The sequence below is a fragment of the Cupressus sempervirens genome, chromosome 8 (genome assembly GCF_028749045.1).
Source record: "Cupressus sempervirens isolate cs-2001-9-10 chromosome 8, ASM2874904v1, whole genome shotgun sequence".
Classification (NCBI taxonomy): Eukaryota; Viridiplantae; Streptophyta; class Pinopsida; order Cupressales; family Cupressaceae; genus Cupressus; species Cupressus sempervirens.
Window position 1 is genome coordinate 382,755,585 of NC_143125.1, and position 24,143 is coordinate 382,779,727.

A 24,143-nucleotide genomic window follows, 5' to 3' on the forward strand; every position below is an offset into this window, starting at 1 on the left:
CCACAGTCTGAATTCTTCTCGAATTTGTAGAAACCCTGGTTTTAAATAATTCTCATAACATGCTCTTGAAGGAAGACAAGGTTTGTTTATAAAGACTCCTCAACTCCAGAATGAGGCTCTACGCTCAATGTGGGATAAAAGAATATAATAATAACATAAAAAATGTTATTACATTAGAACTTAGAAAACCCCTTTTAATTTTTCCATAAGCTTGGACCCACAATTAATTGAAATATGGCCCCCTTTTATGATATCATGACCCTCACTTAAGTTATAATATAAAAACATATTATAACTTAATAATATAAGCTCAAAACCAATAATGTTTATTCTAACTAAATAAACATTAATATCTCCATTATTACTCAACATTTTTGAATGTCGTCTGAACCGGGAGCTAACATGATAGAGCTGCATATGACCATACCCCTTTTCTAAAAATAGCAGGGGTCCACCTTTATAACTCCAAAATTGCTAAAAATAGCCTGACCAAGCCAAACTCATAATAAACAAACTCTGGCAACCCAGAAGTGTACTCTTCTCAGGTCCTTGGAAGATCTCCACACCAAGGTGACCCTCTAACCAATCCTACTAGCCTACGAGGGTCTCTGATAGGCTAATCACAAGCTAAAGTGATGTCTCTAGCTAGAAGGGGACATCACAACTTGGCATGCACTGGGTAACTCGGTTAATGAAGAGTCACTTGGCATGAACTGGGTAACTCGGTTAATGAAGAGTCACTTGGCATGCACTGGGTAACTCGATTAATGAAGAGTCACTTGGCGTGCACTGGGTAACTCGATTAATGAAGAGTCACTTGGCGTGCAGTGGGTAACTTGGCGAATGAAGAGTCACTTGGCTTACAGTGGGTAACTTGGCAAATGAAGAGTCACTTGGCATGCACTGGGTAACTTGGTTAATGAAGAGTCACTTGGCGAACACTGGGTAACTTGGCAAATGAAGAGTCACTTGGCGTACACTAGGTAACTTGACGAATGAAGAGTCACTTGGCGTACACTGGGTAACTTGGCGAATGAAGAGTCACTTGGAGTACATTGGAGCTACAGTAACTCGGCCTCAACATGCAGAATGAACAAAATGAGCAGGATAACAAGGCAACCCAGGATGCTCCTGCATCACTATCTGGTAAGCATGTGGAAGAAACTTCAACCATAGGACAGCCATATGGAAGCACATGGACTACGTAATGGTGGGGTTTTAACTTGCATTTGCACATGAGAGAAAAATGAACTTGCACTTCTTTTAAGAACGAGATTTTACACCCAACTACATATGCAAGGAAAATGAAACGTTGCATATGCAGCTTGGAGAAAAAGACGGAAGATAGAGGGAGCAACTTCATATACACAAAAGAAATGCAAATCTGAAAATGGAAATGACAAAGATTTGCAAGAACTTTCAAGACAAATATATACGAATGCCTTAGAAAAATAACCAAGGAAATCTTACCTCAACTCCACCAAGAATGAAAAAGGCAAGTCTTTATCCAAAACTTTTTGCAAATCTGAAATAATTTAAGAGATTTAGGATTTTCAAATTGTCCAAAGACAAAGAATTAAATATATTTTGAAATCCGCACAACATGGTTTGAATTTGGACATGAGGAGATGGTTAGAGAATGCAATGCCCAAAATGTGGAATGAACTTTAACCTAGCAACTTCATATACAAAGACATGTAAAAGCGATGTCTAGGACAAAGATTAGCTTGCAAAATGATGAAGGACAAACTTGGAACTAAAACCCTTACCTTGTAACACTTCTTGAATAGATCAATGTAAAAAATGCCTTAAAATGCAACACATTTTGGTGAAAATCATGTGTAAAATGGGTGGTTTTTTTGCTAAATGCATGTGGTTAAAACACATGTATTTTCTTCAAAAATTGCCACTTTTCAAGAAGCCTCCAAAAAACACCTTGTCTCAAATTAAAAATGGATCTTTTTTGGACAAAAACATATGCCAATATGTTGTGGATACTAAAACACATTTTTGGTGTCACATTTTTGGTGTCCCAGAACATTTTATAATATGCACAAAAACTTCCTCAGAAATGGTGAAGGTAAAAAAACGCAGTTCTAGAATGCAAATGCATATAGCAAAGTCATGTAATAGCAAAGAAAATCGCCACCACATAAACTTATGTCAAAATGCTACCTTCAAATGTATTTAGAAAGTCATTAACATAACACAAAAATGTGCTATCTTGGCCAAAATTGCCATCTAGGGCAAAACACATGTTTGGTGGATCTTTTACATGTGTTCTTAGTACATGTTCTCCCTTTAAACATCGCCACTTAGCTCAATATGAAGAAAAATACAATTTAAAAAAGCAGAGGCATGTGATTGGAAACATGCAATATGGTGAAAAAATCGACACTAAGTCTTGAACGCATTTTTTAAAGACAAGCATATATTTTAAACATAGGCAATATTATAGAAAATCACCACTTTTGTTTTAAGTGGATTTTATAAGTCACAACGCATTTCTTATAAGCATTTACAAATGTTTAGAACATATGCAGTTGGCTTGAAAATTGTAAATGAGTTTCAAAAACCCACTTTAAATGGTTATTTAAAAATACATATGCATTTGATTATTAAAAATGAACTTCAAATACTATAAAAATGTAATCGCATTTAAAAAGCACGCTTTTAATGATGTTGGGATTTAAAATTTATGGTAGTGGATTTTTATGAAGTGTTTTGCATGTGGATAAAAGCAATATGAAATAAAAATCCTACTCTATAGTTATATTTAATATATAACTATAGTTTTAAATAAAGTAACACGAAAAATAGTCTAGAAATAGGCTATTTTCATAAAACATAAAAAACAATGGTTAAATCAACTCAGAATAAGTTGAAATTTTAAAAAATGGACTACGAAATCCACTTTAAATATTAAATATATCTTTATGTCATGTAATTACCAATAAAAAGCCCACTTTTATGAGGTTTTTAATAAAATATGCATCTGACCTGAAAAAACCCACTTTTTCCCTAACTAGAGCTAGACAAGTCCGATTTGGAGCTAAATTAGCTCGAATCAAACATAATTCCTAGGGCTATTCACCCAAGGCAAAAAAAAAGACCAAAAACTATTTACAATGCAAAGAAAAACAAAGAAAGGACGTTAAGATTCACCAAAAATCTAGTGTTTGCAGCACAAGGAGGAAAATTCTTGCCAACCAACATTTGAGGATAATCTTGACAGAAAACCTTCAAAAGAACACAAAGACATGCCTACAAATCCATGAGAAAATTGAGTAAGGTTGCCTCAATTTTGTGATGTCAAAATTGAGGACAACACTTAACTAAGAGGGAGTGTTAAAAGTTTTATAGTCAAGTCGAATAAATATAATTATATATATATATATATATATAATTATATATATATATATATATATATATATATATATATATATATATATATATATATATATATATATATATATATATAATATATATATATATATATATATATATATATATATATATATATATATATATATATATATATATATATATATATATATATATATATATATAATTGTTTATTTAATTACTCAAATCATATCTAATAGAATTGCGTAATAATAATGATTTAAATATGAGCAATTATAAACTAGTGTCTTCGATTACTGCTTGAGTATTCACGATCACCTATGAATGGGTGTGACTTGAGATTCATGCAGCTGATGGTCGCGACTCCACACAGAGTCACTTCCATTTGGTACATGACTCCCAGTCACTACAAATAAGATGTGACAGCAGGTCGATAAGGACATCGAACACATTAGAAAATAATTTTCAATTTAGGAAACTTTATGAAAGATCCAATTGGTGGGTGTAAAGTCAGGCTCTGCAACATTTGCTACAATCCTCCTAGCGATGCCATGTTAGAAATTGTCTAGCAATGTATAGTCAGCCTATGAAAAAATATAAAATGATCTGTGTGATAAAGAGTATATTATATGGTCTCTAACCAAAATGCTATTCAACAAAGAAATTGACATTTAGCTTCGTTGAAAACATTAATGTTGATACAAACAGCTCTGAGGTCTACAAAGGATTAGGGAAGTTACTTTTGAAAGCAATCTTGTATTGAAATATAGAATTTTTAGGAAGTCAATTAGGAAGTGATTATCTCTATAAAGTAATGTTTTGGCCAAACAATATGAGAGTCTCATCAAAAAGAAATGTTCATTGATAAGACTGGAGATATCTAGCAAGGTTAGAAAGAGTTTTATCAAAGCCGAAGTTTCTTTATAACTTAATTTTGTGTATCATTAGAGAGGTTCCATTGACAAAGAGGGTGGCAGTGTAACAACATCTATCTACCAAGACATGGAACCGTTTACTTGGAAAGGAAAGTTATATCAAAGTGTGGACATCAAAGAAACCTGCCCACTGTTACATTGAAAAGTGGGGTATCAACTGAATATAAGTTTCGTTGAGCCGTGTAAAGAGATATTACAAAATGAAAGCTATATCAAAATAGAAATGTCAGTGAGACTTAGTACTGTTCTATTGAAAACAATCTTTATTGGTGAAACATTTTGATCTAAGGAAATAAGGCAAGCTTCTATGAAATGAAGTGTCATATCAAAAAGAGGAATATCGAAGAAACTTGTCCATTATCTCACTGAAAAGGGGTTGTCGAGTGAACATAAGCTTTGGTGGGATGTCTAAAAGGCTCTGACAAAATGAAGGTTTATGTTGAAATTATTGGATATTGTTTCATCGAAAAGGAATACTCATCAAAGAAATATAAGTGATCTTAGGAAGTAAAACAAGTTTCCATGAAATATGATGCTACATCGATGAAAGATCATCAAGGGAACTTTCAAATATTCTGTTCGATGAGATTATTGATATCATATATCTCTTAACACGTGTAAACATATTTTGGCAAGGCCCAAAGAGCATAAGATTGCCATTTAAAGAATAAATGATCATCAACATAATTATTTACTTAGTTGAAGCTTATTAAGTGCTCTTGAACACTTGTTGGAGTTCAACATAGTAGCAAAAACTTTCATGAATATCCCTTAGAATTTAATGGAGTTAGACATCTGTTGTGCTTAAATTATGTTTGATGCTTGTTGGTAGTTCTAGAACTCTTGTCAAATCCCGACGAGAGGATGGAACTAGAAATAACATTGAGGGTGGAGATGAAGTTCAGTTCTGGAACTGTTGCCGGTACTCGATGAAAAAGATAGAACTAATGAACATTGAAGGTGGAGATGACATCTGGTTTTGGAGTTATTGTCAGAACTTGACGAATAGGAGGAACTAATAAACATTGAAGGCAGAGATGAAGCTCGGTTCTAGAACTGTTGTTGGAATCTGATAGGAGGATGGAACTTCAAGAATATATATTAAAACAAGAAGATATGGTGGAGTTCCTTTTTCTTAAGTATGATGTACAAAAGGATGGAAATAAAGTAGTTTTTTTTGTGTGAAATAAAACAAGGAAGTCAAGCTATTTGACAGAAAACCCTAACATGTGCAATTGATATATTTGGTGAAGTGAAAAGGGTATCTACATCGAAGCGGAATACACTGTGAAGTAGAAACGGTAGTTGCAATACCATCTGCTGCTGTGAAGATGAGAGCTTTGGACAGGATACACACATAAATCTTGGATAGGGGATGCACATGAACATCATTTGACTGAATCCTTTTCAAGATTAAAATGACTTTGCAAGGAAAGTGGGTAGGTATCCGAAAGTTGTCACCTTCAGGGTATGATGGAGGGATTGCAATATTTATGATACAATGGTGTTTCAATGTGAAATATAGAATATTTTATCACTCGCTAAAGGACAAAAACAAAAAAGTGTTTATAATTTAACTGTAAGCAAATTAGTAGTTGTATATATTAGTTTGTGGGGTGATTTGTTAGTTTGCTGTTTACTTACATAAAAGTTGTAACCAGTCTGGAAAGACTCCTTGTATTTATAAAAGGAGGCCAAAGCTTGGATAAGGGGGCAAGGAGATAGATTTAGGAAAACAAGATGTAAAATATCCAATAATCTATAATAGATGCAGTACTTTCTTTGCAATTTGTGGCTTGCAAAGCCATTTTTTATGAGTTATGCTCTTTGTGGTTTTCGATTCTTTGATTCCAACAATTGAATGCTATCTAGATTCTTAAATGGCAAGTTATTGATGCTAGAATGACTTAAAATCTAAATATCTAGTATTTTCTGAATCATTTGAAGAAATTGAAGCTCTTTGTGCAGCTTGTCTGATTGGTCTTCTCCAGTAGGAATTAAGGTCAAGTGGAGTAATTACAGTGGCACATATGATATTATCTTTTATGAAGAATTAGATATTTGACAGGTCTATACAAGTTATAGATTTGAAAAATTGTTGTAGAATTATACATTAGGATCTCAGAAAGAAGTGACTATATTTACCCAAAGGAAGAGAAGACACTGGCTTGCAAATAATATCTAAACTTATCAAACAAAGAATTAGGGGTAAGGTTTGAAGTAAAAGGATTTAGGAGTAGGAACAACAAGAGTAGGGATTGAGGTGGTAAGCAATCATGTAGATTAATCTATTTCAGAAGTCCATACCATTCCAAGATAGAGATCAAAATAAGTTGTTATCTACTTAAAACATTACAAGGTGCACCCACCTTGGTCTAACAGAGCCGGAAGTGCAGGGGAATTGGATCATTTTGATCAATTCGTTCATTGACCAAAGTCAGTTGTTGAACCTGATAATAGAACCTGTCATATTCTTAGGGTTGGCAAAATTGTGATTTTGGGAACCAACATCTCCTAAAGTTGTATGCTTCCAAAACCATTCAAGATTGAGTAATGTTAACTCAGGACAATGTTCTAGAACTCATGATCAAGCAGGAATAACTAAGGGGCAGTTGATGAATGTGGGTACACTTTCCTTCTTTAGGCTCTGCTAGGTGAACAGTAGTGTTAGCTGAGGTTTTCTTAACATGACAACTGAAGGGAAATTAAAAATAAATTGTCATAAATTCATGTTAGCATTGGTTCCAAATACAAGTAGATAGACATGCATCAAAATATTACAATAGTTTTATACCCCTACAGGTGAATCCATTTAACCATGCATACACACATACAAGATAGACATGCTATCATGACCCTCTACTAATTATCAAATCAAGCTTGTAAAATAATATATGTTGAAGTAACATCTGTGGATTATTAGAGCATGGAGAAACCTAAACTGTTCTTATACTCCAAGAGAGTGACTATAATGGAAGTTGTTTGGCCTCTCATCAATGTGACTAGTGCCTACTTTATTTGGCAATTGAGTTAATTGTAAGGAGAATAAAAACACATTAGCAAATCAACAATGGAACATAGCTTGCATTATATTAACCAAATGGTTGTTAAAACCTTCAATTAAACATTCCTAAACAATTCATTTCAAATCAGTACATCCTAAATGTGACAAGAAAAAGCCATCAGAAAGAAGATTGGAATACATTAGGATGTTTTCATACATCAATGTGCTTCTCATTACATCAGGCCAACAACTGTGGCAAAATTGAATTAATAATTGTTCTCAAAGGATCCCCCGTTACAACTTGCCATGGAGACATTTATTTGCAGACAAATTCTTGCCATTACAACTTACAAGACATGTTTCATTGCTTACAAAGCTCGGCATTCATCATTTGACTCGAAAAACATACAAACAGAAAATTGGTTCAGGGACGAACTTTTCAGCATCTTACAACAATGTATACAGAGCATTTCAATATAATAAGCTTTTTTGGAGTAGGATATCAGTCAAATCAACCTTGCAATGCCCATGGGCCAGCCTCTCACAGTCTCTTGTCATGAGAAGCACACAATGGCAGAGAAGATTGCATGTACTAGAGGGTAGAGAAAATCTTTCTTGGATCTGTGCAAGGTACCTTGGATAGCGGAGTAGATATACAATTAGAGCAGGACTTTAGGAGTGCAAATTTGTGTGCTTACACTTTAAATTCAATCCATAAAGCTACTTTAACTTTGTATCAAGTTGTAGCAGCAGTAAACCTCATACATAAATGGTAATGCAGTGTAAAGAGCAGAACAGAACAGTGGGTGCATACAAAAGCAATATGCCTCTTCACAGAAGATTGCAACAGTTATGTCAGTTCAAGCACCTGCAGCAGCTGGAGACATCTTTTCGCTCAGAAATGAGCATGCCAATCTCAACAAGGAAAAGCAATCAAAGAGAGCCCACCTTTTTGTTATCATATCAATGGCAAAGTTGTAGAGGGCATAAATGGCAAGGAATGCCTTCCACAGATATAGAACAGCAACCTCCATAGTTGGTGACAACATACACTCAAGCATTCAAGTTAGCAATCAAGTAGTGTAGACACCATTGCAAAGAAAAGGGATCTCTATAGCATATAGTCCTCCCATAATCTTCCTACATCTATAATACCTAAGTACATCCATCCTTTAAGAAATCTGTGCTCATGAGTTGCTAATCAGCACTAGTTCGCTATTGAATTGAAGAGTTGCCCATGTGGAGGTATCACAGCTTGGTGAAACAATTGTAGGGCACAGGTTGGTAAAACTCTCAAGAGGATAGTTCTACAAGATATTCGTGGAGTAGAGTAAAATTCTTGTATCACAAAAATATTGCTATTGATTATAATATCAATATTGTATCATCTTCTTCCTACTCGTGAGAATTTATATAAATATATTTATTAAGTTGGGTCTTTTAAATATTCAGAAAGATTTACATTTTTGAAAGAACAAAAAGCTGTCAGAGCAATATTGAATACTAGATTTGTGCAGCTTCTCTTCTCTGGAGGATATATATTGCTAGGGAGGGACTGGGACTGGGACTGGTACGGGAGATGTTGATAGCTGCTGGTATATCATTTTTCAATAATGCTGGAAACAATAAAAATTAACAAGAGCTATGGGAGAGCTTGAGTCCCTGCCTTTTACTACCTGTAAGAATCAGTACAATACAAAGACATAATGCAGCAGGAATGCTGTAATGTGCTTCATGCATATAAACCACATTTACAGTAGAGAAGGCATGTGTGTTGCAGAAGATACCAGAAAAAAAAGGAAAACTCATTGAAGGTTATGGCAAACAGTTGAGAATAATTTCTGTATTTAAATTTATTTTGTGTTAATATTTAATAAATTAACATAAATAATATGTTAATAAAACTATTTGAAGGTAATGTATTATATTACCATCATATTCTAATTTCCATTTTGGAAATGCTATAGATTATACTGAGAAAAAATGTGATTAGAGAAATTATTTGGCATGTAAATGAAATAATTCAATGAAGGTGAACCAAATCGCCTTCAACTTCATCTTCTAAACATCATGCCTTGAAAACAAAATTATAGATAAAATTAGCTCTATTGATGTTTGATTTCATCCATATATATTATATACACACATTTTTTGGACACGTGACTTAAACTGACATTTGACCATCATTTCCATCATTCCCATTTACATTTTATTCCAAGTTTAAAATTAAACTTATATAAATTAGGAAAAATTAATTTCAATTGTACTTTCTCATATTCTTTATATTTTACAAGGAAATAATAAGATATTAACTATATCACCAATAAGTATAACTTTTGTATAAATGAAGCGAATCATAAACTATTTTTACTATTGACTTGTAAAAGAATATCCATAGTTACATTGCCTTGTGGGATGGGGGGGTGGCGGGAGGAGGGGACAAGTTTTCGAGACGGGGGGATTGAGGGGCCTTGATTTGGGAACGACGGGGGGACGGCGACAGGGGGCGAGGGGGTGCCAGGGTGAGCAGGGGTGTATATACTACACATATGGTACTTAAAATGCTAGTAATGAAAAGAAAAATTATAGTTAAAATTAGCTCTATTGATGTTTAATTTCATCCATATATATTATATACACACATTTTTTGGACACGCGACTTAAACTGACATTTGACCATCATTTCCATCATTCCCATTTTCATTTTATTCCAAGTTTAAATTGATATATTAAACTTCGATAAATTAGGAAAAATTAATTCAACTGTACTAATTTCTCATATTCTTTATATTTTACAAGGAAATAATAAGATATTAATTATATCACCAATAAGTATAACTTTTGTATAAATGAAGTGAATCATAAACTATTTTTTTTATTTAATTATAATTGAATATCCATAGTTACACCGCCCTACGGGATGGCGGGAGGAGGGGACAATTTTTCGAGATAGGGGGACAAAAAGGCCTTGATATAGGAATGGCGGGGGGACGGTGACAGGGGACCGGGGGGGGGGTGGTGGTTTGGGTGGCGGGGGGAGCAGGGGTGCATATACTATACATATGGTACTGAAAATACTAGTAATGAAAAGAAAAATTATAGATAAAATTAGCTCTATTTATGTTTGATTTCATCTATATATATTATATGCACACATTTTTTGGGCACACGACTTAAATTGACATTTGACATTTTATTCTAAGTTTAAATTGATATATTAAACTTACATAAATTAGGAAAAATTAATTTCAAATGTACTAATTTCTCATATTCTTTATATTTTACAAAGAAATAATAAGATATTAATTATATCACCAAAAAGTATAACTTTTGTATAAATGAAGTAAATCATAAACTACTTTTTTTATTGACTTATAAAAGAATATCCATAGTTACACTGCCTTTCGGGAGGAGGGGACAAGTTTTTGAGACAGAGGAACAAAGGGGGGCCTTGATTTGGGAACGACGAGGGGATAGTAGCAGGGGGACAGGGGGGGGTGGGAGCAGGGGTGTATATACTATATATATGGTACTTAAAATGCTAGTAATGAAAAGATGTACCACAATTATACAATATAAGATATAAAGATGTAAAAAACTTATTGAACATTGCATTGAAGTTTTGAAGTGGAAAATCATGATTTATGATCAAATGACAAACAATGAACATTGAACACCCACAAATGAAAGAGTGTCACATTATATAATTTTAAATTTATAATATATATTAGTCTTCAGATATAGAAATGCAAATGTGAATAAATACAAAGAATAGAAGGCTTTTGAACAAAGGAGGAAGGAATTGCCCCACATCTCATTATAACAAAAATAGAACCAAAACGATATTAAAATAATGCCTTATTTTTTTTGTTTTTTAATGTCCCCCATCTTGTTGCCATGGGAGCTGTCCTGGCGCCCCCCCTGCACCCACAGGGGACACAGAGACATCTTGTCGTCTTCAATAGAGGTAGCGCTCTGAGTGGTGCCACCCGAGACGCTGAGACACCGTTGCCCCATCTCGGGTGCAGCTCGGCTTTGGTGGGGGGACGCATCCCCGTGTTACTGAGAATATCATACATTCATTATAGCAAGTATGCTACTAAAACTATAATGAATGGTAAGAAGGTAAAAACAAAACCATTGTAACTTTAATTTTCTTACACTAATAAAAACATCATTAAATGTTATTTATTACTCAAAGAGATCCTCTCTTTTGAAGATATTAAACCTTCAAAAAGAATCAACGTATGAATACACCAAAATTTACAAACTGCTTAATAATAAGGGACTAATAAAGCTCATACCTAGATGGTCACTTGAGCTTTAGTAATCCAGGGACTCCATGAACAATTGTAGAAAGAGCAGAAAATAAAAAGTGTGTCGATGATTAAAATTTTGGCCACATGCATCCCTTCCATATAAGCTAACACATAACTCCCTAATCGTAGGGCATTTGATAGGCCCTGCTTTCCACGGATCAGCAATCACACAGGAGAACACCAATCTCTCTCTATTCCATTCCTTACCCTAAATCTAGCAGTTTCACGAGTCCACTGAAACTGGGGTGATCTTTGTAGCTATAGAAAGTAAGGGGGACACAGATTCCAAATTAAGAGCATTAAAAAGTACTACACCCTAGTTTTGACAAACATGATAAATCTACACACTGTACTTGCATACCACCAATAGAGCAAAATTTTGATTGCCTTTGTCATGCCCAAATATTACAGTGTAAAAACACAACTACTTTTTTTTTCTTGAAAAGTGTATCGAGGCTACTTACACATCAACATAACATGCTGCAATTTGGAAAATCGGCTAGCTATGTTCAAGACACATCAAATCAGGATCTCGATGGTACTATTAAGTTTCTAAAAGTCATTATCATAATCGAGGGTAACTCCCTAGCACGGTTGGATCAGAATGAGTACATTACTTCTCAAAACTCATCATAATGAAGAATCTATATAAAAACTCGAGTGCTAGAACTAACATACCAGTGACATAGTCCAAAACACAAATTTATTTGAACACTAACCCTTACTAGAAGGGTACTCATATCCTAGCCATGAGCGAGGTTGTATTTACTAAGACGCATGATGTCCAGGCTTGCATCAATGTAATTAACATCCATACTTATTCATTCACTAATTTTTTAATGATAGGAAGATATATAATATCTTAGTTATAATTTAATAATAGGTTTGATGCCCTATATCTATCAAAAAGGGTCTTATTAAGCATCTACAACATGACATCTATAGGCACAGAAGGTGTGTCACATCACCTATCCTCACACTTTACCTAACACCTGATCCATGCTTTATGGATACATTTTGAACACATTACCTAGCTTTAAATGGCATCTAAACATCTACATATATTTATATACATATACCATATCATACATTTTCTTGCATAAATGAATTTCATTAATGATAGATTGTAGGTTAGACTAGTTATATAACATGATACATTATAAATGTATAAATTAGTCATACTATTACATGCATATAATTTCTTACTAGTTTAAGAACTCTTCCATACCTACTTTTAAATTAACCCTATTGATAACTATTTATTGACGTATAATGTAGCTTCCCAACTTGCTACTAACTTACACTAGTACTAAATCAGCATTTATATATTTAGTAATATTTTATTACATTTACATCTATCCTTAATAAAATAATATCTATTAGGATCTATTCTAATTCTATATACTATTTTCCAATAGATATTAATACTTAAGAGATATTTACTACCACCTATCCCTAAATTCTAACGACTACCTTATCCCACATTCTACTTTATACTTGCTGATTTACCACTACTAACTCCTAATTGCTAACCAACATTGCATATTGTTTTATAAGATATCCTTACTATTTCACAACTAACCTACAACAAACCCTTCCCTTTCACATCCTTCTTTTCTCTTAACCCCACCCACATGTCACAGGAGCCAACCACACTTCCTTTACGCAAGAGATTTGGGCATTAAATGCCTCTATTGTGGCCAGAGGTGGCGGCGCGAATGATGAAGGTGAGGAGATGTGGGGGGAAGGTGGGGACCATGTGCATCAAGGTCAGGGGACATGAGAGATAGCTAGGGTGGGCAGCCTTTGCAAGTGCCTTGAAATCTGTGAATGGAGGAGGAGATGAGGATCACGTGATCTCCCTCCCTCCCTAAACCATTTGAAAGTCTTAAAGACTTTAACTCAAGATTTATATATATTGAGTTTCCTTCCTGACTATAAAACCTTTTATTTTATTTTATTTATTATTTTCTTTATTTGTTACTTTATTTTGTTGCTAGGAATATATGAGGATTTTCGATGTGACATTGGGGTTGACCCATTTTGAACTTGTACAATTCATGATAATCTTAGGCTATAAGGGAATGATATAGGACATTTATTTATTGTTTTGTGGGGGAATCATAGGGAATATACTTAGATTATTTTATTGCTTTGTAATTGGGGAGTAGATTATTGCTCACTCCCCATACATTTCCCAAAGAGCTTAATGCACTCTCCCAGCCTATTGTTTGGCTCATATGTTTTGACTTTGACATTGAACCTCTCATGTGCAATCACTCTAATTATTTTTTTCTTTAGTAAATTGTTAGGACCATGAGGTTTGAGTTTAAATGTTAGAATTAACCTTCTACTAAAGTTGTTGCGGTTATGTGTATTATTTAGTTGGCTGTTAAAGCCCATTGAGATAATGGAGTAATAGCTTGTGAGATGTGTTTTTAAATTGCTATCTACATAAAGTTAAGAGATCTTATACAATGTTATGACAATTAACTGTTCTAACTATGAAATCCAATTGCTCATTTCATCACAAGTTCATTGTAACTATGGACATATTGAACGAAATATATTATGAATATCCTCTACAATTTAAAACCTTCTTGCATACACTTCTTTGTGACATAACATGAATCTATATTGAAATAACATCAAATGCCCAATTATTTGTCTTCAAATGAAAAATGAGTACAATGGAACAATCTTCTTGGAGCGATTGCATGATGCATTGCAACTGCACCTATCAAAGACACATCAATATTACATTTCATTTGCACACAGATGCAATCCAATGCAACAATGACACACTTTATACTAACTTCTCACAAAACCATTCACTTATACCTTGCGAACATACATTACAACAAGGTGAATAGGATGGAGAGTTTTCTATTACAAGGACAATGCACAAAGACAAGCTTCTTCTTCATGTTATTTCAACACAATGAGCAACTCCAATCAGCTCCCACTGAATCCATTGAGCAAAAAACTTGCAATACATGCAACACAAGAACCATGGAGGCTCACGTCCCAACCTAGGCCTCCAAAGAGGCCACCCACCAAGTTGGGGAAGCAAGACTCAAACGGGTTACACTCAAGCAGCTAATAATGCATACAACATAACATCACAACACATATACAATCCCTCCAAGGTTTAACACAATGATTTACAATTGGAATCATGAAACATTGGGTGAAGGTGGGCCCTCCAAAGAGGGGAATGCCATATCTATATACACATATACATCTGTAATTGCGTAATGCCTCTTCAAGGCTATCAAAATACATCCTCCTCATCACATCAATACACTTATACCTTCCACAATAACAAACAAGGCATATGGCTTCAATGGAGCCCACACTCCATGAACAACACAACCCTCTCCAAGAGGAAAATCTCTCAACTTCAATGTTGAGCCCAACTAACCCCTTCACCCAAGGCTTCTCTTTCCTCCCAAGGAAGAGTGAAGCCTTCACACCCATTAACATTTATACACAAAAACTAGAACAAAATCTACAACAGAAATTCATCACAACAATGACACATACCAACAATCTCAACACAAACACATTACATGAATTTTAACACAAAATGAACAAGAACAACATTATTGAGCAAGTGCAATGAGAGTTATGGCATGGGCACCAACCTTGGTCCAAGCTAAAGACAAAATGAAAGTTGTTGCATAGCTCCCTTCTCCTTAGTGCTCCCCCTTTCTAAACCCTAATTGTCTCTAAACTTAGAGTGGGTGAACACCCCACTAGTTTGTCCAAGTCCCCTAAAAAGACTCTCCCACTATCTCTTTTTGGCAAAAACATCAAGCTACTATCTCTTACACCTTTGCCCCTACCAAATATGCTACTTTTGATAGTGGAAAAATGGGGATACACTCATGGGAAAACTAAAATTTCGAATTGGTGGAAGAATGCATTGGTTAAGGGCCCCCCTAGGCTAGCTATACACTAAAATGGTCAAATTTAGGCTGCTAACATGTTATGCTAACATATGAGTGGCTTATTTTCACAAAAATGGCACTTTGGGACCATTGATTGACCCTTAAAAATCCTTTTCAGGTTTGAATTCGAATTTCCCTTGATGGTGACCCATCCCATCCTTTCTCCAAGTGGATTTACTTAATATTATGAAAGGTAATTAGTTTAAGGTTAAGTGTAACCATGACCAAAACCCTAGGTGACATGTCATCAGCACATAAACAATTACGAGTGTCAAGTGACACATTAAACACATTACACATCACAATGACATGTCCCTACTTTACTCGTGAATTTAAATTTATTACACACATGCAACCTCATGTTTACAAAATAAACACATCACAATGAGGCTTTGAATCTTCCAAAGATTCACCTTGGCTATATTGTGTCCACATAAGTTTGGACCTTGTTTCCCCGATTAGATTCCATGGTTCAATTTCCTACACACTATATTGAACATTGGTAGCCCAATGAAAAATCATATAAAATGCATGCATATAGGTGCATGACAATTTCATATCAAAAAACTCACCTTGACATCATAATCAATTTTCATTTCCTAATCATTTTCATATAAAGCATTTAAAATATTGAAATATCAGAATCTACTTATCAACATTAATATCTAATCAAATGATCCAACTAACATTCCAAACCACATCATAATCCATTTCATATGAGGAAATGCTAAATCTATACTATTAAATCAGCCAACATGAAAATTAGTTCCAAATACATATCTTAGGTCAAGATCACCAAAATGTAAACATCGCAACTAGTATCCTTTGATTCAATTAAATATGGTTTGATTACTAACAGTATCTTGTTATCATTATGAGATAATACATTATAAGGTGTATCAATTATGTTAGGTAATCAGGATGTTTGCATAGTCACATTGTTTCAAAGTCAATCATAGAATAAATCCATTACATTTTATTGGGCCATAAAATCTATCCTCGTGAATATCAACATATCCACCTAATACTACTTGCACAATAATTAACTCGTTACATTACATCATATCAAGTTCTACCATGTAGACCCTTGTCCAATTTTGATAACAATTTTCATCTATGACTATTAGTAATATCATAAGGGAGGGTGTTAATTCATCTTTCCATAATAACCATCTAATTCAATTATCCTAATAGGCCATAAAATACCATGAACCCATTGACATTGTTTATAAGTTATTACATGTCGAGCCTTTATTCCATAGGGTTTTAACTTACCAACCTAATGTGATTTCAAATAGAATACTTAGCACAACAATAACTAAAATATATATACCAGTCTTAATAAGATCTCAGGTTCATTATGGATAAGGAAAATGTCAATCATGATATACTTAGATCCCAAAACCTTCTTACCATCATTCTATCATAAAGCGTATGGCAACAAATACAATTCACATTCTATACACAAGAGACAAAACGTGACATCTCATCTCCTTACTCTTCTATATCTAATATATTCATGATTATAATTTTTTTAATAGGGTACTAGGGAAGGGGCCTTACATGCCTACAAATTTGGACCAAAAAAATGAAAAGAAGAAAATAAAAGGTTTTGAAAAAAAAGTTGTACATAACAATGAAGAAGATTAATGCAGTGAAGTTGGACTATAGCACGAGTTGAAAGCCTAATCAATTTTTTACTTAAAAGCAATATTACAAGAAATATTTTAAACTACTATTTAGACATCACTCTAGTCATCAATCTCAGTAAACTTCCAATAGTCATTGCCATGTCAGTGACATTATTACCGAACCCACCTATATGTGTGATCTTGATACCAAAGCATCAATTAGATTGGTCACATTAACTATCCTTGTTAGTCTTCAATAATGAACATTTCCTCCTTATCACTAACAAGCTATATATTACATTCTTTCTAAAAAATTAGTCACCCTCTCTATCTAGCTATCATAAAGTCCTAAAGCATCACTTTAACTAAATTACATTGTATCTAAACAATTATTCACCCTCTCTATCTTGCTATCATAAAGTCCTAAAGCATCACTTTGGCTTTAATCAAATTATATCTTTCCCAAAGTCTACAACAGAAATGAAAAGCAACTTTTCCAATTGAATTTCTAAAGGTCTCGCATTATATATGGATAATTCTTCCACTTTCCTTCACATTAAGCCAGCATTGCCTAAACCCTTTTAGTAACATTAATCCACTTTTCTCTTAGAGATCTTTTATAAATATGAAAGACATCCCAAATACATATTGGGAAGAACTTCCATTCCAGACCCTTAAATCCTCTAAATATTAGGCAACCATCTTTGAAGAAGAAAATTATTGACTTGGAAATATTAACTTCTTGTCGACATGTCTGCTCTTAGCAACATAAAGCCTTTTTAAAAGTGAAATCTTTTTTTGCCTTTGTAGCTTTGAATAGAAGATTTTTATCGACACAATGCATATGAAAAATGTTACTAGAGTAGCTGCTTTCGTTGGCGGCTTTGGCATGGGCGTTGCTTCTTAGGAATTGTAGCCTTCTGAGGTTTAGTGTCCAGTTTATAGGCTTAGAAGCCGCTGACACCACCTTTTAGACGGCGTCGGTTGACTTATCTTCCTCTCATACACAGCTACCATCTCACATTGCCTTATTCCAATTGAACCAAGTAAACCATGTTCTTGAACCGGCAGTGTTAGGTGCACAGCCAGTTATTTATCCAGTTTATGTTCCATGTCATCTCTTTTTCACAGAACCAAGGGTAACCTATAGAGAATAGTATTCTGCAAAACAGGTTGTTGCTCTTAGTTGGGAGGTCAGTCCAAATGTTGGCAGAGGCTACCACTGGCCTCCACGGAGGAACTGTTGCCCTTTCAAAACTGCAACCTGGGAATGCTTAAAGCTCCCATGGGCAGGCAAACTCTTCTCCGTACTCGCAGTTTTATTGGCAAAGAAAGGGCCCACCATGTTGGCCCCTCATTTCACAAGTCATAGCAAACAGGGAAGCGCAGATTTCTGTCTCTCAAGCCATGATGGCCTGGTCGGAGCCTCCAGAGTAAATCACAGTCTTGTCGAAAACCAGAGCAAGAGCATTGACAGAGGCACAGTGCCCCTCCAGCGTAGCCACCAAGCAGTGGGATTTTAAGCTGCATGGCTTGCACCCGACTTTTACTTAACAATCAGCAGAGGCAGTGTACAGGGGGTCAATTCGGGGAAATAGTAGAACTGTAAAGAAGATTCTAGATTTTTATTTTTGTTATTTATTGTGTGAGAATAATAGTTTTATCCCCTGCTAAATTGACACTAGCAATAAGAAATTAGGAGTTCTTGTACATAAATATATTAAAAAATAAATAAAAAATTATACGTTAGAATGTCTACATTATTTTAATTGTAATACCTATTTGGTAGGGGCTAATGAAAACATTAATTCTCTGCCTATATATGGGCAGGGACTAATAAACAGTTGCATAAAATCAAAATTTAGGAAAAAATCATACATTGCTGGCAACTTTAAAGATTATAAATGTATCAAGTTTTATTAAAAATATATTTTGAAGTATTAAAATATATATAAAAAAGATTTATTATATCTATAATGATTATCACCAGTGTTATATAAAAGGTTGTAAATAACAGTCTTTTAGAGGTAGCAGATAAAGTAGGAAAGAATACAATTCATGCAAACATCGTACGGAAAGCTAACTTTGTAATTGATCAATGCATGCAAATAGCTTAAGCCTTATTATTGCTTTCTTCAAGTTCAAACCATTACCTCTTTGGAATATGATAATAAAATTTCCTATCCCAGAAAGAGCTTATAAGTTTGTATCTCAGAAATGAAAGCTTGTAACTAATTAATGTATTTGATTGGATTCTAAGTTTTGTCAATTCAATATCAGCAGTTTAAGAAATTCCAGTGTATAAATTTATTTTTCATATCTGGGAAACCTCTATAAATCTTAAGGGATCCTTCAATAGACTTATTGAGATGTAAACAATCTTAGTTTGAAATGTCCTAATGTCTGGAGATATCTCCATATGGTCTTCTAGATGGAATCGTGTCTACAATATGAGAGTACTACACCATGGGTGAGGGTGCCAGTCTCATTACAACGATGGTATTACTGAAATATTTATTGAGTTTTATCTTTGTTGAAAGAGTAAAATGTCGGCAGGATACTAAATGCCAGCTTCCTGTAGCTTCCCTTGTGTGGCTCGCGAGGAGAAATGGAGACAGAGAGCAGTATGGGAGCGAGTAAAAGAGTTTTCTATTGCAACAGGGTTGGACTATTTGAGTCCAATTATTCCATTGGTTATGGGAAATGAGGAAAAGACACTTCAAGCTAGCAAGTAAGAAACAAAGAAAAATGCATAGTGAATACTGTACATTTCTTTTTCTGCTGGAATAGTTTTGAATATTTTTACAATAATTAATTCTTGCAAAAACGGGCAGAAACAGATTTTTTGTATTTCTGAAGAAGTTATTTTGATGAACAGGCAGTTGCTGGAAGCTGGGTTTCATGTTTCTTCAATCAGGCCGCCCACTGTGCCTGCCAACTTGTGCAGGTGGTGTTTCCTTAACCTTGTATTTGAACTTTGATGTTTGGTATAGATAAAGCATCAATTGGTTTTGATTGTGAATTTGTTTCACTTGAATTTTGAACTTTGGTATAGATAAAAGGCATCAGTCGGTTTCCAATGCAGATTTATCTTACTTGGAATTTGTGAAGAAATCATGTTGATACAGATATGCTAGTATTTCAACTTCATTTTTTATTTTATTTTTCAGGCTGCGAATTACGTTATCTGCTGCACATACAGCAGCTGATGTGGAGGCACTTGCAATTGCTGTCGCACCATGGATCTCTTCCACCAACGCCACAATAAAGTCATGTGGTTTATCAATGTCTTATTCAAGACATGCACATGACTCCAAGTTATGTAAAGATGAGTATGCTGCTAGTAAAGGATCAAAATCAGGCCAATTACATCTCTCAGACATCAAGTCGAAGTTGTGAGATTAGCTAGTGGGATCTCTTTTTAACTAATTCTGTAGTGAAGTCATGGGTTATCGATGTTTCTTCCACTCAAGATTCAAAATAACGTGAAGATTAGTGCCAAGGTAGGCGACTCAAATTTATGAATGAGGTTGGCTAAAACCTAAACTAAAATGTAACTCTTACCAAGGTGGACACTTGGTAAAATAAAATAAAAATTAAGGTTGGAGCCCCCTGGGCATCTGCTTCCTTAAAAATAGAGCGGGTGCTGCTGAGATTTTTTTAGGAATATCTAAAAGAAGCAGTTCCATGAATTTTATATGTGAATCTGCTTTAAAAAATTAGCTCCCAAATTCAAGTAAGCTGGTGGTCCCATGATCTTTTAACTGAAATCAGCTTAAGGTTTTAAATTTATAATATTATTTTATAATAATCGCTATTAAATTTTTTATTTTATAATATGCTACCCACTCAATGATTCAAAGCTCTATTAAATTAGCAGCTTACAGAGATTTGAATTGAAATAATATTATTGTTTCAAAAGCAGGTCCTGTTTTCATTTTATTACTTATATATTTGAACCGAAATGTTAAGTCTAGACTACAACAGCATCCATTTGTGGAATTTGAAATCAATATATGAAGGCCCAAATACAATTTTGAACTTTGAATAACGGTGGAGAAATATATATGCCATGCCCTACTAGCCAATATATATTACGGTCAAATATTTACAAAGGCTTTATAGAAATCAAATTTGGAAAAAAGCTTCTGTGACAGAGAGAATATGCAGATGGAAATACATTTGAATTTGCCTAAATGAAATAGAAGTCTTCATTAGAAATTTGCAAGCCAATTATTTTGGCTGTTTCCATAAATATAAGGGCTCCCCTCATTATTTGCAGCACATATGGTGGAAGGCTTTCATCATTATTTCCTAGAAAGTAGCGCACTACAACTTATGCAGCAGATTTAGGTGAACATTGCAGCAGTGTAATTTTATAGCCGTCTCTGTGGAAGCCATCCAAGAGGTTGTTACAGAATTTGAATAACAATTTGTTGCTATCATTTGATAATAATTTGTTGCTATCAATGTACAAATGAATACCAAGCAAATATGATACATGGAGATATATGTTTGCCGTGAATATTTGTTCTTCATAGATTTTTTTGGCGGGATGATTTCATTTTGGAGGGAAAAGGAAGAGTAGGTTGTTGACAAGTGGTAAATTTCTTCCCTAAGCTGGTGGGACATACTTCCAATCCCACTCTATTTTCATCCGCTCAAATTTGGAGAGCTACAAAGTTGGAGCTGCTATTTTATAGAAAAAGATTTAAGTAAAACCTTAACCCCCCTTAAAAACTATCATAGGCCACCTGCTCCACAAAGATAGAGCCCAAGCCCCTCCCATTGAACTCCTGCCTAAGTGCCCCCTTGTACCTATTAAAATTTTTACGCCATGCTAGAAACTTATATGTCATCTTATGTGCTCTAAAAAATATTTCTTAGGAAGATCATGCTGTTTATTATGTGCCGTGCCATGTTGGTTTCACAATTGCTTTTTACCTAGTATACACCATGTTGAATAACTTAGTGATTATCGTTGTGCCTCTTAAATTTGACTGGTGCAATTTTTTGGTGTCTTGGTTATTAATTTGAGCTTCACTTAGTGATTTGTTGTGCCTTTTGCTATAGTATTACTGCTGGAATGCATTTAGTCAATTGCCCAACCCTAACATTCACAATGATATATTTTTGTTGCGTGTACAACCAATTTATTAGTCCTTGCCTTATATAAGGTAGGGAGCTAATGTTTTTATTTGAACCCCTCTTTATTTCTTTTTTGAGTAAATAATCATCATTTTCTAAAGTTTTGCACTATATATTTTTAAATACATTTATCAGAAAAGAAAAAACATTTTTTCTAATCGGTACAAGCTTTATTTTCTTGGGCATTTTTTTTTATTAGAATAAAAAAAATACAAATGATAAAGGATGAAGTTAATATTCTTGTCAGAATTTATTAGTAGTGTCAGATATCATCAATGTCTTCCCATCACTGCATAATTCATGGGACAAATAAATGTCTTTCTATCAATGCATAATTTATGTCATGTCCCATTTTTAGTGACATGTTATTTTCTAGTGAATTTGCCTATTGTGGACTCTCGTAGGTAGATGGTTTTGGTGAGAGAGTCATTCTGATGATTATTTGGGGATTGGATGGTCTTATTTGCCCTTCGAGAGATGGGGTTTATCATATTTTTATTTTTATTTGTTATGCGGGGCCAAAATATTATAATTTTGAATTGAGTTGCACTTTTTATTTTATTAAGTTACTTTAATATAAAAGTGCATTATAAAGGGATTTCATAAAAAATATTTTATGGATACTTCTAGAAGTTCTTAGAGGCTTCTTAGAAAAGTGCATAAATAGAGTGTTTGGCCTCTCATTTGGACATCCCAAGTTTTGAGTTTACACTACTTTTCTCTTTGAGCATTTGTGGCGCCATCTTGGTCTGCAAATTGTCATTTGATTTTTGGCAACGGAGTCTTTTAAGGATTTGCATAATTGAGGAGGTGAAATATCCTTTGAAGGGTTGCACTTTGGAAGTGGTATTCAGCTATTTCAAGTTGAGCTATTTGGGCATTTTTAGCAAGGTTCGATTTTCAGCCTGGACATACATTTTTGCTCATATCTCACTATTGGGTGGGAGTTTGATTTTAATTTTTTGGGAGAATTTTCTTTTGAGCCTGGCGATTATTTCTATATCATTTTAAGCATCTTTCAACCTAGCATTTATTTTTACCAGGAGCTGTACCAGTCTGTACATGTATGGTTGTACTTACAAGTCGTATGGTCAGCAAATTAGAGGGTAGTTTGGAGTTGCATTTTCATCATTTCGTCTTCAACATTTAGTCTCCAGCAATTGCTCAATCCAAGTTCTTTCATTTCAGTTTGTATTGCAAAAAATTCTCAGTTGTATTCAGCCAGTAAGAATTTGTTTGTAATGTGCCATGTTGTAATACCTTGAGTTGAAAAACACATAACCTATGTAAAAGCATTTGGTTATCATTGAATGAATATATTGGCACTATTTTACATTAGTTATTTGAGTAGATTTGTTGCACAACAATTTCCTTTATCCAGCATTTTACTTTCAACAGTGTATTTAGATTGCATGCCAAGTGTTTGATGAAATTTCGTAGTTCAATATTAGTGGTTTTTAGTGGCCTACTGGCAAGGGTCATTACAATGGTATTAGAGCTAGATCTTGCCATCTTGAGGGTTTAGCAATCACATGCAGACACCTAGGGTTGGCTCTCATAGATTTTACACTCGCAGGCAAACTTTGTTTGACAGGGAACAAGATTTTGATAGACAACCATACACCATGGGTGACAGACAAGAACATAGCCCACCAATAGACAATATGAATGAGGATTAGGAAACAAGTGAATTTTTCAGAGCAATGGTTATAGGACAAAGGTGGATGGCTCAGGCTTTGCAGACACTCACCACCATGGTTGAGCACATGAACCCATAGGACAGTCGT

General features: G+C 34.3%; 1 protein-coding gene across 2 annotated transcripts in view; it reads left to right on the top strand.

Annotated features, from left to right (window-relative positions):
* The window catches only part of LOC149542899 (8-amino-7-oxononanoate synthase-like), a 195,827-nt gene extending 174,808 nt beyond the window's left edge, over nt 1-21,019 (top strand). The window contains exons 5-8 of one of the 2 annotated variants that reach the window (XM_089797818.1): nt 19,640-19,707; nt 19,790-19,939; nt 20,087-20,155; nt 20,379-21,019. In XM_089797818.1, coding sequence (XP_089653944.1) covers nt 19,640-19,707; nt 19,790-19,939; nt 20,087-20,155; nt 20,379-20,607 — 516 coding nt within the window. In that variant the 3' untranslated portion in view covers nt 20,608-21,019. The remainder of the gene's footprint in view (nt 1-19,639; nt 19,708-19,789; nt 19,940-20,086; nt 20,156-20,378) is intronic. The other variant, XM_089797819.1, reaches the window with a different exon arrangement.
* Nucleotides 21,020-24,143: the final 3,124 nt, after the last annotated feature.